General features: G+C 33.0%; 1 protein-coding gene across 5 annotated transcripts in view; it reads right to left on the bottom strand.

The window, feature by feature from the left end:
• UACA (uveal autoantigen with coiled-coil domains and ankyrin repeats) overlaps nt 1-18,996 on the bottom strand; it is a 117,507-nt gene that overhangs the window by 52,407 nt on the left and 46,104 nt on the right. The window contains exon 1 of one of the 5 annotated variants that reach the window (XM_031955301.1): nt 865-1,461. The exons of 3 other annotated variants lie outside the window; for them this stretch is intronic. In XM_031955301.1, coding sequence (XP_031811161.1) covers nt 865-900 — 36 coding nt within the window. In that variant the 5' untranslated portion in view covers nt 901-1,461. Of the gene's footprint in view, nt 1-864; nt 1,462-18,996 lie in introns of those variants that run through there. One more of the 5 variants, XM_012543598.3, reaches the window with a different exon arrangement.

Below are 18,996 nucleotides of genomic sequence, written 5' to 3'. Positions count from 1 at the left end.
ATATAAACTAAAACAACACTACAAGCCCCAAATACAGAGCAGTTTCTCTACTTCATCTGGTTATTTCTTCTCCCAGCTCCAAATCTTCAAATCCAAATTAAGAATATTTCCAATACAGTAAAACTATTAGGTTTTTTAAAGATATAAATCAAATCCAAAAATCACAAATGCTTTAATATTGCATATTTACACAAAGAAATAAGACTTCTAATCTCAGCTCAAGAATCCATCAATTCCAAACGATATTCTTTAAGTGATTTTACTTTCATGTATTTTGTCTGTCTTATTTGTTCAAAAATAAGCCCCCAAAAGCAAGAAGTAGGTTGAAGTCAGTTCCTGGTCCTCAAAAACACCCTCAAAAAGATTAAGTACTATTTTACCCCCTACCAATTAAAAAAAAAAAAGAAAGAAAGAAAAGAAAAGAGAAGAAAATCTTCTATAAATAGGGAACACTGGTTTAACAAATTTAACTAATAAATATTATCAATACAATAATAAAACTTCTTGGATAGTAAGTAAAGCTTTCTAAATTATTAAGCAAAATAATCACAAATTTTTCCCAAGTCAAAATATAGCATTCTCTACTTACAACTGAATTTAGCATTATGACACTATTCCATTTTATCAATTTTTACTTATCAACTAAGTAAAACTGAAATTATTGGTGGTGATTGCATTTCAAGCAACTGCTTATTGTGTTGTATCTAGTAACTATACAAACACAAAAAAACCTTTGCTTGTAACACTACCATCAGCTAAATCATATTGAAAACAAAACAAATTAATAAACATAATGCAATATTAAATAGGTGGGGGAAATCTTACCAACAAGCTTTTGTTAAGCTAAATAAATGGGATACCTACTCTGTTTTTAGCAGAACAGGAAAACCAACAGCTCATGATAAAGAAGACTTGGAGCTCCTTGCTGCCAGCAGAAAACTATGTACGAGGCATTAAGTTACAAACTTCAGCCATTTGCAGAAAACAAATGCTCAGCCAAAACTTCTAACCAAAGGCTTAGACCTTTGTTTATAATGTTTCCCGTTCGACATTCATCTTGCTGCATTATATGCTTAGCTTGGATCCCTAACAATATTTTCTTCGTCCTCAGGATCTTCCTTTGACTTCATAACTCTTGAAAAATCTCTCTCCCTCCTCCCTCTGCTTGATTAAGAACAGGCCTAAGGCAGGTACTTTAACTCCTCCTCTTATTCTCTATTTGCTGCCTTGGAGGCAATCCTTTTCAGGAAGGAACTTGGTGGAAAATCCTATACACAAGTAACTTAGCATCCAGCTGCTTTCAGTCTGCAACAAAGACACTGGAATGACCAGGCAGCAATGACTAGATCTGCTAATGACTAGATTTGCTTCGCCCTGTTAACAGAGTGCAGTCTCACAATGCTACATTCTATTTTGGATTCTATAGTACTTGACAGCTGAGTGCTAGAAAGAAATGGCTAAATATATACACGTGTGTATATATTTATATGGAGATATAAATGCGCATTTTTTTCCTCTGAGTAACACATTTTTAGATTCTACTGGGAACAAATAAGTCAAGCATATGTAAGAATTTGCTACTGAGGAACATGTCAAAACACCCAAACTGGCAGCCCGAGTGTCACACTTGTCTTCTAGATGGCAATATTATTAAAAAAACAAAAAACAAAAAAACCTCTTAGATTATATCATATACCACAATCAGCTTAAATTATATACATACCCTGAATATTAAAGGGCACAACACCATAAACAACTTTCAAGAGTACCAGATCAACTATCAAGAAAAATCTTAATCAAATAAGGGATAAAAATCATAACATAAAAAAGAAAATCTCAATTTCACAAAGTTGAAAAACTTTTTCATGAATACAACTCAAGGACACTAGGATAAAGAAAGGTATTAATTGAATGGAAAGATTTTTTTGAATCCTATATGTAACAAAGTTCTGCTATATAAGATATCTCACATAATTAACTCAAATGTATCCTATATATGAAGCATCTAAGTGGTACAGTTGGATAAAATGCCAAATCTGGAATCGGGAAAACTCATCTTCCAGGTTCAAGTCTGTCCTCAGACAGCTGTGTAACCTTGAACAAGTCACTTAAGCCAATTTGTCTCAGTTTCCTCATCTGTAAAATGAATTGGAAAAGGAAATGGCAGATCACTATTATTTTTGCCAAGGAAACCCAAATGAAGGTCATGAAAAGTTGGACATAACTGAAAACTGAACGAAATTTTCTATATATAATGTTATGTATCTTATATTTTATATAAATTAAACATATCTTATGTGTTTATGTTTATATATATGAATATATATGCATACATATATCATGCAACTAACACAAATACAGTAATAGCCATTCTCCAACAATTCTCAATCAAGAATTAATAAATAAAAGTAAACTATAAACAACCATATGAAAACTAGTTCCAAATAACAAGAAATGTAAATCAAAACAACCTTAAGATTTCATCCTACACTCAAAATATTGTCAAGACAAAAGATGGGATTAAGCAGCTCCAGCGGGTTATGAAAAGAGAGACTTAGGAATACAATTCTGATACAACAAACAAATGGTCCAACTTTTCTGGAAACCAATTTGGAATTATGTTAATAAAGTCACTACAAGGGGCACATCCTTCAAATTAAAGATCTCTCTGCCAGGCAAATGTCCCAAGGAGTTCAAAAATAGAAAGAAAAGTTACACATACAAAAAATATTTATCACTAAACTTTATGTAGTAAAAAGAATGAGAAACAAAATAGATACCTAAATAAATGTCTAAAGAAATGGTGGTATATCATATATTATTGTATTATTTTCACCTTATTAATGCACAGTAAAAAATAACAAATATGAAGAATACAGGGATGTGCAAGGGCAGACTTTTATAAATGGTACAAAGTCAAGTCAAATAAATGTTTATTAACTGTTTAATTAGCTATGTGCCAGCCACGGGAATATGGTAGAAATATTAACAATTCCTGCCTTCAAGAAGCCAAATTCTAATGAAGGAAAGTGAAGTAAGGTATAGTAATAATATCACAAAGAAGTAGAAAAACTAATCTGTGATATAGGGATGATAATGTAGCAGTGACTAAATTTTTTTTACTTTCTCCTTTGAAATTATTTTATTCATTTCTTATTTACTTCTTCAGTAAAATTAAAGTGATATAAAAGCAAAAGATAGCAATATTTTTTAAAAGAAATGAACTCAGCCATTCTACAGAATGATGTTAAGAAGTTTCAGTATGGTCTTTAAATTTACAGAGACCTACAAACACAGTGTGAAATTCTATTTTAACCAAAATGTGTCAGACTTTAATTTAGAAAAAACACATGCTTGCATTTCCAATTTTTCTCCCTTCCAAGTATGAATCTCATTCTGTATACAACCAGGTTTCAGCTTACTACTGCTGCCAGTCTGTCTCCCAACATGTTAAATGAGAAGAGCCAGAAGCACTGTCAAAACATTAAATAGATCACATCATGATTAACAGTTTTAAACAAATAAAGTACTCTTTCAAGCAATTTAAATTTAACTTAGTACTCTAGCCCCACTTTTCTTGCCTCAGCTAACTATCATGATCCCTGAGTAGTTTATCTCCATAAAGTCAATTTCTTCTATTCAGTTAAGAAAATAAGTTAAGTGAATACCAACAATTTCATTCAATATCATATATATAAATAAGACTATAAATAAAATATCTTAATAAAAATAAAAGATCTCTATACTCCCACCCAAACCAAATATATGGGGTAACTCTAAAAATTAAGTGCCTTGTCTTAAGTCTTATTTATTTTAACCAAACTTTGGGTCCTAATGGACTAACAAAGCTACTGTCATTAAAGACCCTGAACATGAAGAACATACCAATGTCATAAAACATAGATATAATTCTTCAGACATGGGACTATAAGTTGTGATCTGGATGTATTCCCATAAGTATTATCTAGAGCACAATTTCTTAAAATATGAGACCTCATATGAGGCAAAAAGCAGTCATAAGTTTAAGAAGCCTGATCTAGAAAGTCTTACCTATATATGTATTTTCCTACAGAACGTTTTTATTTAGTAAGAGAGTAATTTAAAAAAAAAAACACGCTGTCTACATCTCACTGACTATTTCTCTATAAATTTTGACCCTAAACTTGGGTATGGCATATTATCTGAACATCTTTAGACTAGCAATAATCTTATAAAGCACTATATAATAGGTTTTTTAAAAAGTCAATCTTGTTTTTAAAAAAAAATTTTCCACACTCATTGCTTCCACAATAGTATCATGGTAATTTATATATCCTCCAAAAGTTCAAGTTTCATTCAAAATTTCCATCACAGAATCATCAACAGGAAGAGGCAAACAATCAGGCTACAGTAGTATATAATGTCAATTAAAAGTTGTATTATAACCAATAAGAAGGAAAAAAACTTCCTACCATTCATTCTTTAAGGGATGGGTAAGGCTATATCCAATCCAATAAGACAGATATACTTAGCTGTCTTATAAAGTATTATTTGTAAATAAATATCATAAATATAAATAAAGTATTATTTTTAAAGAATTATCATAAATTCATGGGAGAAAACAAAAAATTCATTTTGGCTAAACTAAAAGATGAGACTTTCATTTAGGACTGTTTTATTGTTTTACAGAGAAAATTTGGGAAAGCCTAAGCTATCTTTTTCCACTGGTCATGGAAAAAGCTCTTCAAAAAGAAGAGTTAAAGCAAAGAAGGCAATCTAAAGATCTATACAATTAAAATACCATAACAGCATCTACACAATCAAAGGCACTCTTAAGGAATGTTTTCTTTGTATTGTATCTAAAGTCACTTCTAACATTCTGTGGATGTCTGGCTATAATAATAATTCCACAATGGGTTGAAAACAAATCTCTCTATGCCATCTATAGTCTTCTATAACAAAGAGAAAAGAAAAGTGGAAAATGCCATCACCTTGCCTCCTCAGGACATTTGGGGAATTCCTCCTCCAGAACACATTTCTCCAAATTGAATATAAATAGATTAAAAAATATTTAAGACAAAGCTGAAAGTAGCTAGAGAGAACAAGAAAAAGCAGGTATTTCTTGAATGAGTTAAGAAATAAATTGAGGGAGCAGAGAAAATTTGTAGTCAAGATTTAGGAGCAAAATGATATGGCTGTCTACTACTGTTGAGTAATTAGCTATTTAGGCTGGTATTCTTCTATAACAAAAAATCTCACTCTCAAAAAGCAGAGTGGATAAAGAAAGAGCATACTATGATATATAGATGAATCAATGTATTTTGTGGGTCTGCATTGCAGCATAGAATGAAAAAGGGAGTAATAAGAGATAGAAGATAGAAGATAGAAGGAAATGTGTGATAGGCTCTAATCAAAAACACATTAAAGAAGAAAGTTAAAAAAAGGATCTACAGATGAAATGGTAAGGAAAGTAAATGAAAAAGGAGGAAAGAAAAGATGAGAAAATTCAATTCAATTGGGTTGAGGAAAGGGATATCCTTCTCCCACAGAAGAAGATATTCTATAATGGAAGGAGAAGACTTTACAATTTACAATTTGTCTAATTGTCTAATTGTCTAAAAGCAACACTGCACAAGGTGTCTACAGAGAGAGTGATGTGCCTTGCCAGAACAACATCTTGCCTTAAGAGAAGGGAAATCTGACCTACTAGAAATAACTAGTAAACAGTATGTAACAAGAGTGGCATTGAGGGAAGAATTAGATTAAACAATTTAAGACTCAGGGAAATTTCTACTTTGGAAAAATGCTTCTTTGGAATATAAAGAGAGGATAACACTGGAAAAGAATATTATTCCAGGTATGAAGTCTCATTAAGGAAATAGATGAGGATAAAGAGAGGATAAAAGAGCCAACCTAAAATCCTCTCTTTACAGAGGTTCCATGCCATGCTATGCCAAGGAGCCTCTGCCCACTGGAATAATATTGTTTTCCAGTGTTATCCTCTCTTTATCCTCACCTATTTCCCTAGCGAGACCTTATGCCTCTGTCAGGATTTCTAACCTTACTTTCCAATCCCTATAATAAACTTCTTTTTATCAATCTAGGTTTTTGGGTTTGTAAATTCCTTTACAGAGAATCTCTGTTCCACCAGAAGGGAGTCCCCAAAACTCCCTACCCTCGTACCAAATTCCAAGGGGGTACAGGGGAGCCAAACCTCTCCATTTGCTTCCCTGAACCTTGAACCTGCAACTAGATCTTATCATTTAACTCCCTGACCACCAGAAACCCTAATCTCATTTTGGTTCCCTAAATCTAGATCTTATCATTTGGTTCCCTACAAAAGGGGATCCCAAAACCTAAACCTCTTATTTTTTGTTCCCATACAGGGAACCCTGAAAAATAGACTTCACCTCATCACTTCTACCAAGAACCAAAAACATTGTACACAGTAACAAGAAGATTATGTGATAATCAACTGTGATGGACTGAGCTCTTTTCCACAATGAGGTGAACCAAGATAATTTCAATAAACTCATGATGGGAAATGCCATCTGCATCCAGAGAGAGTTATGGAAATTGAATGTAGTTCAAAATATAGTATTTTCACCTTTTTTTGTTGTTGTTTGTTTGCTGGCTTTTTTCTCTTGTTTTCTTCCCTTCTGTTCCGATTTTTCTTGGGTAATATAATTAATATGGAAATATTGCACACGTTTTACGCAAATCAGATTACTTGCCCTCTTGGAGAGGCAGGGCAAGACAGAGAGAGAAAATTTTGCAACACAAAATTTTGCAAAGGTTAATGTTGAAAAATATCTTTGCATGTATTTAGAAAAACAAAATACTATTTTTAGAAATCAAATGAATACATAAATAAATTGCCTAAATAATCTAGTATATGTTAAACCCAACAGTATATGTTAAGTTTCTGGAACCAAAAAAAAAAAAAAAAACATTTAACAAAATCTTCTGGGGAAACTGGAAAACAATATGGCAGAAACAAAATTTAAACTAACATTTCATTCTATATAATAGATAAGGTCAAAATGTGTACATGATTTACATATAAAGGGTAATAGCATTAGCAGATTTTTAAAAGTATGGAATACTTTTAGTCATATTTATGGGAAAAGAAAAAATTTAGAAACAAAGATAATATAGAAAGCATCACAAAATGCTGATTTTCATTATGGAAAATTTAAAAGTTTTGCACAAATAAAACCAATGCAACCACAGTTTGAAGGAAAACAAAAACACTGGTGGAAAGAGGGGTATAAGAGGGGAAAACTTTGCAACAAGTACTTATAACAAAGGCTTCATTTCTCAGATATGTAGAAAACTGACTCAAATTTATAAAAATAACAAATCATTCCCCAACTGATAACAATAAAAAATTATGAAAAGACAGTTTTAAAACAAATAAACTAAGGCTATCTATAGTCATATGAAAAGATGCTCTAAATCACTGTTGATTAGATAAGTGCAAATTAAAACAATTCTGAGGCACCACCTCATATCTATCAAACTGGCTAATAATAGCTAATAAGACAAAAAAGGAAAATGTTATATGTTCAAGGAAATCTGGGAAAACAGGGACACTAATGCATTTATAATTGTAAACTGATTCAACCATTTTGGAGAGCAATTTGTAATTATACCCAACTGGTCATACCATTGATCCAGTACTACCACTACTAAAAACTTTGGGTCTATATTTCAAAGACATCCCCCCAAAAAGAGAAAGGAACCTAGTTGTACAAAAGTACATATACTAGTTTTTTTGTGGCAGCTAAGAATTAGAAATTGAGGAGATACCCATGAATCAGGGAGTGGTTAGACAAGCAGTGATATATGATTGTAATGGAGCATTATTATGCTATAAAAAATGACAAGCAGGGACTTCTGGGGGAGGAGCCCAAGATGGCGGAGACAACATTTCTCTCTGACCTTCTTTACAACCCTCACAATAATTACAAAATCCAGGGTCTGAATTAGTTCTGGACCGGCAGAACCCACAAATATTGGGAGTGCAACAAATTATCAGCAGAAGATAATTTCAAATATTGCCCCCCCCCCAAAAAAAAAAAGGTCTGTTTCAATTGGAAATAGGAGGGAGGCAGCTAGGGCAACCAGTACAATACCAGCACAGACAGCTCAGAGTCCTGGGGCAGAGAATTTATGGGAAGAAACAGAAGAGAAAAGATCTGTTTCAAGCTGACCACAAACACCAGCACAGAAAGCTCAGAGTCCTCGAGCAGTGCAGTCTCAGGATGCCTAAGCAGACTGTGATCACAAACACCAGGGCAGACAGCACAGAATCCCGGGGCATTGCTGATGACTCCACATGGCAGAGCCAGCACCAGGAGTGAATCAGCACTGACCCAGCGCAGCTGCGGTCCCTTGGAAAACCTCTCCCACCCTAAAGGCAGACCTTAACTTAACTTTTAAAAAAAAATGAGCAAAAAAATGTAAAGAGGACTCTTAACAATTGACAAGTTTTATGGCAAAAGAGAACAGATTTCAAACCCTGAGGAGACTAAAGGCAGATGAAGCTCTCCAGATGAAGTTCTAAAAGGTAATATAACCTGGTCCCCATCACACAAGGTTGTTCTAGAAGAACTTAAAAAGGATCTTAAAGATTGCTATAAGAAAAATGGGGAAAGGAAATGAAAGTTTTGCAAGAGTTTGGAAAAGACAGCACAAAATAGACATAGTGAAATGGAAAAAGCATATAACTCATTAAAAGTGAGATTTGACAAGCTATTCTCCAATTGATAAATGGTCAAAGGATATGAACAGACAATCCTCAGACAAAGAAATTGAAACTATTTCTAGCCATATGAAAAGATGCTCTAAGTCATTATTATAATAAATGCAAATTAAGATAATTCTGAGATACCACTACACACCTGTCAAATTGGCTAGAATGACAGGGAAAGATAATGCGGAATGTTGGAGGGGATGTGGGAAAACAGGGACATTAATTCATTGTTGGTGGAATTGGGAAAACATCCAACCATTCTGGAGAGCAATTTGGAACTATGCTCAAAAAGTTATCAAACTGTGCATACCCTTTGATCCAGCAGTAATACTACTGGGCTTATATCCCAAAGAAATCTTAAAGAAGGGAAAGGGACCTGTATGTGCAAGAATGTTTGTGGCAGCCCTCTTTGTAGTGGCCAGAAACTGGAAACTGAGTGGATGCCCATCAATTGGAGAATGGATGAATAAATTATGCTATATGAATGTTATGGAATATTATTGTTCAGTAAGAAATGACCAGCAGGATGATTTCAGAAAGGCCTGGAGAGACTTACATGAATTGATGCTGAGTGAAATGAGCAGGACCAGGAGATCATCATATACTTCAACAACGATACTATATGATAATCAATTCTGATGGACCTGGACATCTTCAGCAATGAGATGAACCAAATCAGTTCCACTGGAGCAGTAATGAACTGAATCAGCTACACCCAGCGAAAGAACTCTGGGAGATGACTAAGAACCATTATTACACTGAATTCCCAATCCCTATATTTTTGCCTGCCTGCGTTTTTTATTTCTTTCACGGGCTAATTGTACAATATTTCAGAGTCCGATTCTTTTTGTACAGCAAAAAAAAAACAGTTTTGACATGTATACTTATTTTGCATTTAATTTATACTTTAATATATTTAACATGTATTGGTCATCCTGCCATCTAGGGGAGGGGGCTGGGGGGAAAGAGGGGAAAAATTGGAACAAAAAGTTTGGCAATTGTCAATGCTGTAAAATTATGCATGCATATAACTTGTAAATAAAAAGCTATTAAAATTTTTTAAAAAATAAAGTTAGATTTTATAAACTGAAAAAAGAAAGCAACTCCCAGAAAAACAGAATTTGTGAAATGGAAAAAAATTCCATAGAAAAAAAACAACTCATTCAAAAATTCAATTGGACAAATACAAAAAGTAGTTTTAAAAAAAAAGTAAATGAAGAAAATATATTAAAAATCAGAACTGAACAACTGGAAATGAATGAATGACTCAATAAAACAAAACCAAAAAAAATGAAAAAATAGAAAAAAATGTAAAATATCTAACGGCAAAAACAATCAACCTAGAAAATAGATCTAGGAGAGACAATCTAAGGATTATTGGACTCCCTGAAATACATGATGAAAAAAAGAGCCTAGAGACTATCTTTCAGGAAATCACCAAAGAGAACTGCCCAGATATAGAGACAGAAGTTAAAATGACCATTGAAAGAATTCACCAAACGCCTCCTGAAAAAGACTCTAAAATTAAAACCCCAAGGAACATTGTGGCTAAATTTGAGAACTATCAGACCAAGGAAGAAATATTACAAGCAGCCAGAAAGAAACAATTCAAATACCAAGGAGTCATAATAAGGATTACTCAGGACCTAGCAGCTTCCACTTTAAAGGATTGAAGCGCCTAGAATCTGATATTCTAAAAGGTGAAGGATCTTGGAATACAGCCAAGAATAAATTACTCTGCTAAACTGAGCATTTTATTTCAAGAAAGAAGATGGACATTCAATGAAACTGGTGAATTCCACATATACCAGAGCTAAACAAAAACATTGACCTCCTAATATAGAACTCAAGAGAGCTTTTATAAAAAGTTTTACATAAAAAGGTAAAAAGAAAAAAAAAAAAAACTCGAGAACTATTTCTGTTGTGGGTATACATTAAGAATACATGTATAATCTGGTTTTACTGTTATAATATAAAAAAGAAACTAGAGAGGAAAAGGAAATTGTAGCAAAAAAAAAAAAAAAGAGGGAAAGTGGAGGTAAAATAAGGGAAATTACATCTCAGTAAGAGACAAAGAAAACATAATTGAAGGAAAGAAGGGAGGGTAATGAATATTGTGTGAATCTTACTCTCATCATATTTGGCCCAAAGAAAGAATATTAGATATATTTGGTTTCACTGAGAAATATCTCTCATCTCAAAATATCATCTCAAATATCTCTCATCTCAATTTGTGGGATGCAGTCAAAGTAGTTATTAGGGGAAATTTTATATCTCTAGATGAATTGAGCTTACAACTAAAAAAGCTAGAAATAGCACAAATTTAAAAACCCCAATTAAATACCAGATATAAAATTCTGAAAATAAAAGATTAATAAAATTGAAATTAAGAAAACTATTGAATTAATAAATAAAACTAACAGTCAGTTTTATAAAAAAAAAAAAAAACCAACAAAAGAAATAAACCTTTAGTTAATTTGATTAGAAAAAGGAAAGAAGAAAATCAAATTGTAAGTCTCAAAAATGAAAAGGGAGAACTATCCACCAAATGAGAGCAATAATTAGGAGCAGTAATAAGAGGAAATTTTACATCTCTAGCGCCTTACTTGCATAAAATAGAGAAAAAGAAGATCAATAAATTAGGCTTGCAACTAAAAAAGCTAGAAAAAGAACAAATTAAAAACTCCCAATCAAATACCAAACTTGAAATTCTAAAAATAAAGAGATATCAATAAAACTGAAACTAAAGAAACTATTGAATTAATAAATAAAACTAAGAGTTGATTTTATGAAAAAAACAACAAAATAGATAAATTTTTAGTTAATTTGATAAGAAAAAGGCAAGAGTAAAGTCAAATTTCTTAGTTTCAAAAATGAAAAGGGAGAACTATTCACCAATGAAGAGGAAACTACAGCAATTATCAGGAGTTACTTTGCCCAACTTTATGCCAATAAATTTGACAACCTAAGTGAAATGGAGGAATACCTACAAAAATATAGATTGTCCAGATTAATAGAAGAGGAAATAAATTACTTAAATAGTCCCATTTTTAAAAAGAAATAGAACAAGCTATTATTCAACTCCCTAAGAAAAAAATCCCCAGGACCAAAGGATTTACATGTGAATTTTACCAAACATTTAATGAACAATTAACTCCAATACTATATAAATTTTGAAAATTTGAAAAAATTATTTTAACATATTTAACATGTATTTGTCAACCTGCCATCTGAGGGAGGGGATGGGGGAAGGAGGGTAAAAATCGGAACAAAAGGTCTGGCAATTGTCAATGCTGTAAAATTACCCATGCATATAACTTATAAATAAAAAGCTATAATTAAAAAAAAAAAAGAAAAAGAAAAAGAAAATTTGAAAAAATAAGGAATGAAGGACTCCTACCAAATTTCTTTTATGACACAGACATGATACTGATACCTAAACCAGATAGGACAAAAACTGAGAAAGAAAATTATAGAACAAATTATAGACCAATCTCCCTAATGAATATTGATGCAAAAATCAAACAAAATATTAGCAAAGACATTAGAGATAATCATCCCCAAGATAATATACCAGGACCAAGTAGGATTTATACCAGGTATGCAGGGCTGGTTCAATATAGGAAAACTATGAACATAATTGACTATATCAATAACCAAATTAACAAAAAACCATATGATTATCTCAATAAATGCAGAAAAAGCATTTGATAAAATCCAACACCCATTCCTCTTAAAAACACTAGAGAGTATGGGAATAAATGGATTTTTCCTTAAAATAGTCAGTAGCATCTATTTAAAACCATCAGCAAGCATCATATGTAATGGGGACAAACTAGAACCATTCCCAATAATATCAGAGATGAAACAAGGTTGCCCACTATCACTGCTATTCAATATTGTATTAGAAATGCTAGCCTTGGCAATAAGAAAAGAAAAAGAGATTAAAGGAATTAGAATAGGTAATGAGGAAACCGAATTATCACCTTTGTAGAAGATATGATGGTATATTTAGAGAGCCCCAGAAAATCAACTAAAAAGCTATTAGAAAAAAATGCACAACTTGAATTTTTGCTTTCCTTCTTAAGTTTTTTATTTTATTTCTAAGTCCAATTTTTCTTGTGCAGCAAGATAACTGTATGAATATTTATACCTATATTGTGTTTAACATATACTTTAACATTTAACATGTATTGGACTACCTGCCATCTAGGGGAAGGGGGGAGAGGAAAAGTTGGAGTAGGTTTTGCAAGGGTCAATGCTGAAAAATTACCCATGCATATGTCCTGTAAATAAAAAGCTATTAAAAAAAATTTTTTTAAAAAGGGATGCTACAAATGTTTTTGCACATGTAGGTCCTTTTTCCCCTTTTTTATCTCTTTGGGATCCAAGCCCAGTAGAAACACTGCTGGATCAAAGAATATGCAGTTTGAAAGCCCTTTGGGCATAGTTCCACACCACTCTCCAGAATGCTTGAATCTGTTCACAACTCCACCAATAATGTATGAGTATCCTAGTTTTCCCACATCTCCTTCAACACTTATCATTATCTTTTCCTGTCATCTTAGCTAAACTAGGAGGTGTGCCTCACAGTTATTTTAATTTTCATTTCACTGATCAATAGTAATTTAGAGCACCTTTGCATATAACTAGAAATTCCTTCATCTGAAAATTACTCATATCCTTTGGCCATTTATCAATTGGAGAATGGCTTGAATTCTTATAAATGTGAGTAAATTCTCTATATATTTTAAAAATGAGGCCTTTATCAGAACCCTTGAATGTGAAAATTTTTTCCAAGTTTATTATTTCCCTTCTAGCCTTGTCTTCATTGGCTGTTTGCACAAAAACTTTTTATCTTAATATAAAATTGAAAGAAAACTATAAAACTAATAAACTACAAGTTGTTTTTTATGAACCTCCCTCCCCAAAAAAATTAATTTTTGTTTAATTTGACCAGAAAAAAGGAAGAAAACCAAAATCAAAAATTAGAAAGGTAATTTACCACCAATAAAGAGTGAGATCTATTAAATATAGTTTGCAAAGAAACTGCCCTTATTATTTTTCAAAGAGGTATGAATCTTAGGGTTATAATATTTTTATAAGAGATATTATGGCCTATTGGTTAGAAAACCAGATTTAAAATATGGGACACCTAGGTTAAGTCATGCCTGTAACACATATTCTGAACAATTTAATTATCTTTTCAGTGTCCCCAATCAATTCTCTAAAATATAGAATGACTCTGGATCTGCACTGGTGATTTACATCAGTATATAAAGTTTCTATAAAATTAGAGGTATAGTTCCCCCCCAAAAAAAATTTTTTTAATAGAAGACATTGGTAAGATCAAGGCTTGAGATTGCAGTGATTCCTCTGATGGGTTTTGAAATTAAGTAGTTAGGTTTTTATAGGACTTAGCAGAACAGCTGTTATGTGTTAGTAGAGCTGGCTGTTTTATTCTCCAATGAGACAACTTAAATAATATAGTAAATTAATTTAAAAGCTTTAACTTGCAGCAGTTTTAGATTAAAACTAGATGAATATATCCATTTCAGAGAAACCCAGAGAGGTGAGTTTAGAAATTTGTTTGTATTAAGACGACTGTTGAGTAAATCAAGTTAACACTTAAAAACTTCTGGCTTGCTTTAGAATCCTATGCCATAGCCTTCTTTGTAGTGGCCAAAAACTGGAAACTGAGTGGATGCCCATCAATTGGAGAATGGATGAATAAATTGTGGTATATGAATGTTATGGAATATCATTGTTCTTTAAGAAAGGACCAACAGGATGATCTCAGAAAGGCCTGGATAGACTTATATGAACTGATGCTGAGTGAAAAGAGCAGGACCAGGAGATCATTATATACTTCAACAGCAATACTCTATGATAATCAATTCTGATGGACGTGGCTCTCTTCAACAATGAGATGAACCAAATCAGTTCCAATAGTGCAGTAATGAGTAGAACCAGCTATACCCAGTGAAAGAACTCTGGGAAATGAGTGTTAATCACTATATAGAATTCCCAATCCCTCTATTTTTCTCCGCCTGTATTTTTTATTTCCTTCACAGGTTAATTGTACATTATTTCAAAGTCCAATTCTTCTTGTGCAGCAAAATAACTGTATGGACATGTACACATATATAGTATTTAACATATACTTTAACATATTTAACATGTATTGGTCCACCTGCCATTTGGGGGAGAAGATGGGGAGGGGAAGGAGGGGAAAAATTGGAACAAAAGTTTTTGTAAATGTCAATGCTGAAAAATTACCTATGCATATATCTTGTAAATAAAATAGAATCCTATGTCATTTTAAAGTAACTATTAAATACTTTTTATGTAATATCTAATTTAAGGGATCTTGTAATAATAACAGCTTCTTCCTACAGCAATTAACTTAAGTTCAGTTAAATGATCTGTTGTATTTGTTTGATTTTTGTTTGTTTGAGTCCAGCCTTATTTATGAATTAGTATTGAGGAACTACAAGGAAGTCAGTGTCACTGGACCAAGGAGCATATGAATGGGAGTTGCCATGTAAGATATAGACTGGAAAGGTATTTGGGTGAGCTAGGTTATGAATGGCTTTGGAAAATAGATGAAGATTTGTCTTTAAAGCCACTTGGTTTTAGTCTATTTTGAAATACACTTTGAAAAGCCAAAACAACAACAACCACCACCACCACCCTGAGCTTCTCCTACTTCAATTATATCACAAAAAAATCTTTTTTTCAAATACTGGTTTAGATTGTTGTGAGGATCAAAAGAGGCAATATTTATAAAGCATTTAGCACATAGTACATAGTAGGCACTTAATAAATGCTTATTCCCTTACACTTCTAATAGGCAGTTGGGGATATAAATCTAAGGATTAGGAGAAAGGTTAAGTACTGAATGAATATATCTGAGAATTATCAATATAGGTGATAACTGACATCAAGGGAGCTGATCAGATTTACCAAGTAAAATAGTACTGAGGGAAAAAAGGGAAGGTCCACAGGAGCGCCTGAGGAAAATTCCTTTAGAGATTATAACCAGAAGAGCTAGCAAAGAAAACTAAGAAACTCACACTCTCACACACTCCCTCTCCTTGTCCCTCTCCCTCTCCCTTCTCAATAAATTCCAATAGCTCTCTAATACCCCAAGATCAAACACAAAATTGTGTTTGGTGTTCTAAGCCTTTCTCTGGCTGATGCCCAGGAGTGTTTTTCCTCCTCATTGACTCCTGGCTTCCTGCAAGTTTCAACTAAAATCCTATCTTCTAGAGGAAGCCTTATCCAATCATTTTTCATTCTAGTGACTTCCTTTTATTTACTTCCCATTTATCCTGTATATAGCATATTTACACATAGTTGTTTGGATGTTGTCTTCCCTGCTACCTCCACTAAATTATGGGCTCTTGAGGGGTAGGGACATGAATTTAATTCCAGCCTCAGACACTTTTAAACTAATCCTGAGCAAATCACTTAATCTCTGACTCAGGTACCTATCTCATCTGTAAAATGGGGATAATAATAGCACCAACCTTCCAGGGTTGTTGTAAGAGTAAAATTAGATACCTGTAATGAAAAGGGCTATGTAAAAGCTATTAGTACAGATTAATTATGAATTAATTATAGTATCATATCTTGGGAGCTGAAAGTAACCTTAGAGGCTACCTACAAGCCATGATGCCTTCCTTCAAGCCTCCTCTTTTGTTTCACCCCAACACAACTCAGTCTGTTACCTCTTCATTCCTTAGCTGTGAAAATCAGCTTAGATTTTACTTTACTCAATCCCAAGTCGACCATAATTTCCTCTGGTTCCCTTTCCAATTCTTACTCTCATATTTCTAATAGTCTTCTCTTTGAATATAAGTGCTCTGTAAGCAGAAACTGTTTTGCTTATTATTTATTTGTATCCTAGCACTTAGCAAAGTTCCAGGTATATCAGTGTTAAAACATGTTACTGTTATTCATTCATTAATATCCCCAGCTTCTGAAACTGTGGTTTGAGACCCCATACGGGGGTCATGAATTGAATATGGGGTTTATGAAATTAAGATTTATTTTGTTTGGTTTGCATATTTATTTTATATACCCATATATCTGGATCATATAAAAAATTTCTTGAACAAAAAGGGATCGCAAGTGGGAAATGGTTTAAGAAGAGTTCATTTCCTTATCACTCCTCTGATGCCAAAATTGAGGATTAAAACTACTTGGCATTCTTTGTCATTTATATTACAATAGTCATTGTATAGATTATTCTATGGTTTTGTTTCATTCTGTATCAGTTCATACAAGTTTTTCTGCATTTTTCAGAATTCATTTACTTAAGTAACTCTCAATATCCGATTGAAGCATGAACTTGAATGGGAAATGACTTGTAGTCTATTATAACAGTCCAGGCATGAACTTATTAGGCTTTCTGCCAGGTGGTGGCAATGTCTGCAGACAGAAGGGGACACATACAAGAGATGTCAAGAAGGCAAAAATACACAGGACTTGCAGATGGGAAGTCAGAGAGTAAGCTGAGGATAAAAGTTCAATTGCAAGCCTGAAGTACTGGGATGACAACTCAAATTCACAAGACAAAAAAGAAAAATAATGACCTTAGTATTTCAAAAGATCTATGATCTCACTGATATGGGTATTCTGATGATAATAAAGATGCCAACACATCTGCATTTTCTTAAGCAGTGGATGACTTGCCAATGTCTTAACATAAATCCTGCACAGAGAGGCCCAACAACATATTAGGTAGGGCCTTCCTCTAGGTCTCTCACTTACATAAACAGCAACACAGAATTTCAGTTGTCTCAACAAATAAATATTAAATGCCTACTATGTGTCAGGCACCTTCAAGCTAAGAGTATAAGGACAAAAGATAGTTCAAGCCCTCACAAAGCTTAGGAATCTTAATGGGGAGAAAACATGCAAATACATAGATAAAAAGCAAGCTACATAAAATATAAATTAGAGAATTAACAGATGGGAGGTACTAGAATTAAGAGGGGCTGGGAAAGGCTTCCAGTAAAAGATAGGATTTTAATTAGGATTCAAAGGAAGGTAAAGGGGGTAAGTGGACAGAGAAGAGGAAGAGACAATTACTGGCATGCAGACAAGAGGAAATGTCCCAACCTGAAAGACAGTATCTTCTTCATGGAACAGGAGGCCAGTATAATTGGCCTGAAGGATAATGTTAGGGAGTATGGTGTAAGAAGATTGGAAAAGTAAAGGGCTTTGAATGCCAAATGGATCATTCTGCATTTGATCTTGGAAATGATTGCAAAAGCCCAGGCATGTAATAATGATGGACTACACTAGAGCAGAGAAGGGGACAGGCACATCTGAGTGAGTAGTGAAATCGACAGATCAGATATGAGAGGTGTGAGTGGAGTCAAATGACAACCAAGATGCAAGCCTCCACAGAGATGATGAATTCATAGATTTGCTTCAAACATCCACTGATAAAAAAAAAAACTTTATTACAAAAGTAACAAATATTTGTTGGTTCTATATTCAAGCCAAAAAATGAGCCTATATATTCTAAGCAGAATACAATCCTAAAACATCAAAACATAACTTAACTACTTTAGAACACAGCTTCCATATAAAGTCATGATATTTAGCATATACATGATTTGTTCTTAATATGAACAAAAATGTTACTTAACACGTAGAAATCCAACACAGAGAAAATTATTGGAACAGTAACAGTCAAACATGAGATAAACAGGAACGAGATACACTGTCAACCTTTCTACTTCTGGTGATAACAAAGAAATGCTATTCTACTCAATTTCATCTTTAAGAATTGGGGAAAAAATTCCACAGTATAAACTTCACCATTATCATGAACAACTAGCAACACACAATGTTGCTGGGGATTGTGCAATGCTGGTATTTTTTTTAAGAACTTCATAGAATATCATTATGACCAAAATCTTAATTGTTGTTATATAGTTTAACTAGTCATAAAATTCCCTTAGTTTGCCTAAAATTTACAAATACCTAAAGGTTTCTCTGTCTCAAAACAATTATTCTAAATAACAATTTTTTATAGAAAATGAAAAATAAAATTCCAAGCGGGACATGTGACTAGTGATAAAAAATAACATTAATACATAAATGTTTACACTATAATTCACCAAAAGAACTACAAAAAGAATACATCAGAAGTACTTTTGTTAAAAAGAAAAGTTCATACGAAAAGAGTAATTTTTAACTTGCTCCTTTAGTCTCAGGTTTATAAAACTGCTCACTATGTT

This window comes from Sarcophilus harrisii, chromosome 2 (genome assembly GCF_902635505.1).
Source record: "Sarcophilus harrisii chromosome 2, mSarHar1.11, whole genome shotgun sequence".
Taxonomy (NCBI): domain Eukaryota; kingdom Metazoa; phylum Chordata; class Mammalia; order Dasyuromorphia; family Dasyuridae; genus Sarcophilus; species Sarcophilus harrisii.
Note: the sequence above shows the minus strand (reverse complement) of the source record. Positions and strands in the feature narration are given on the sequence as shown.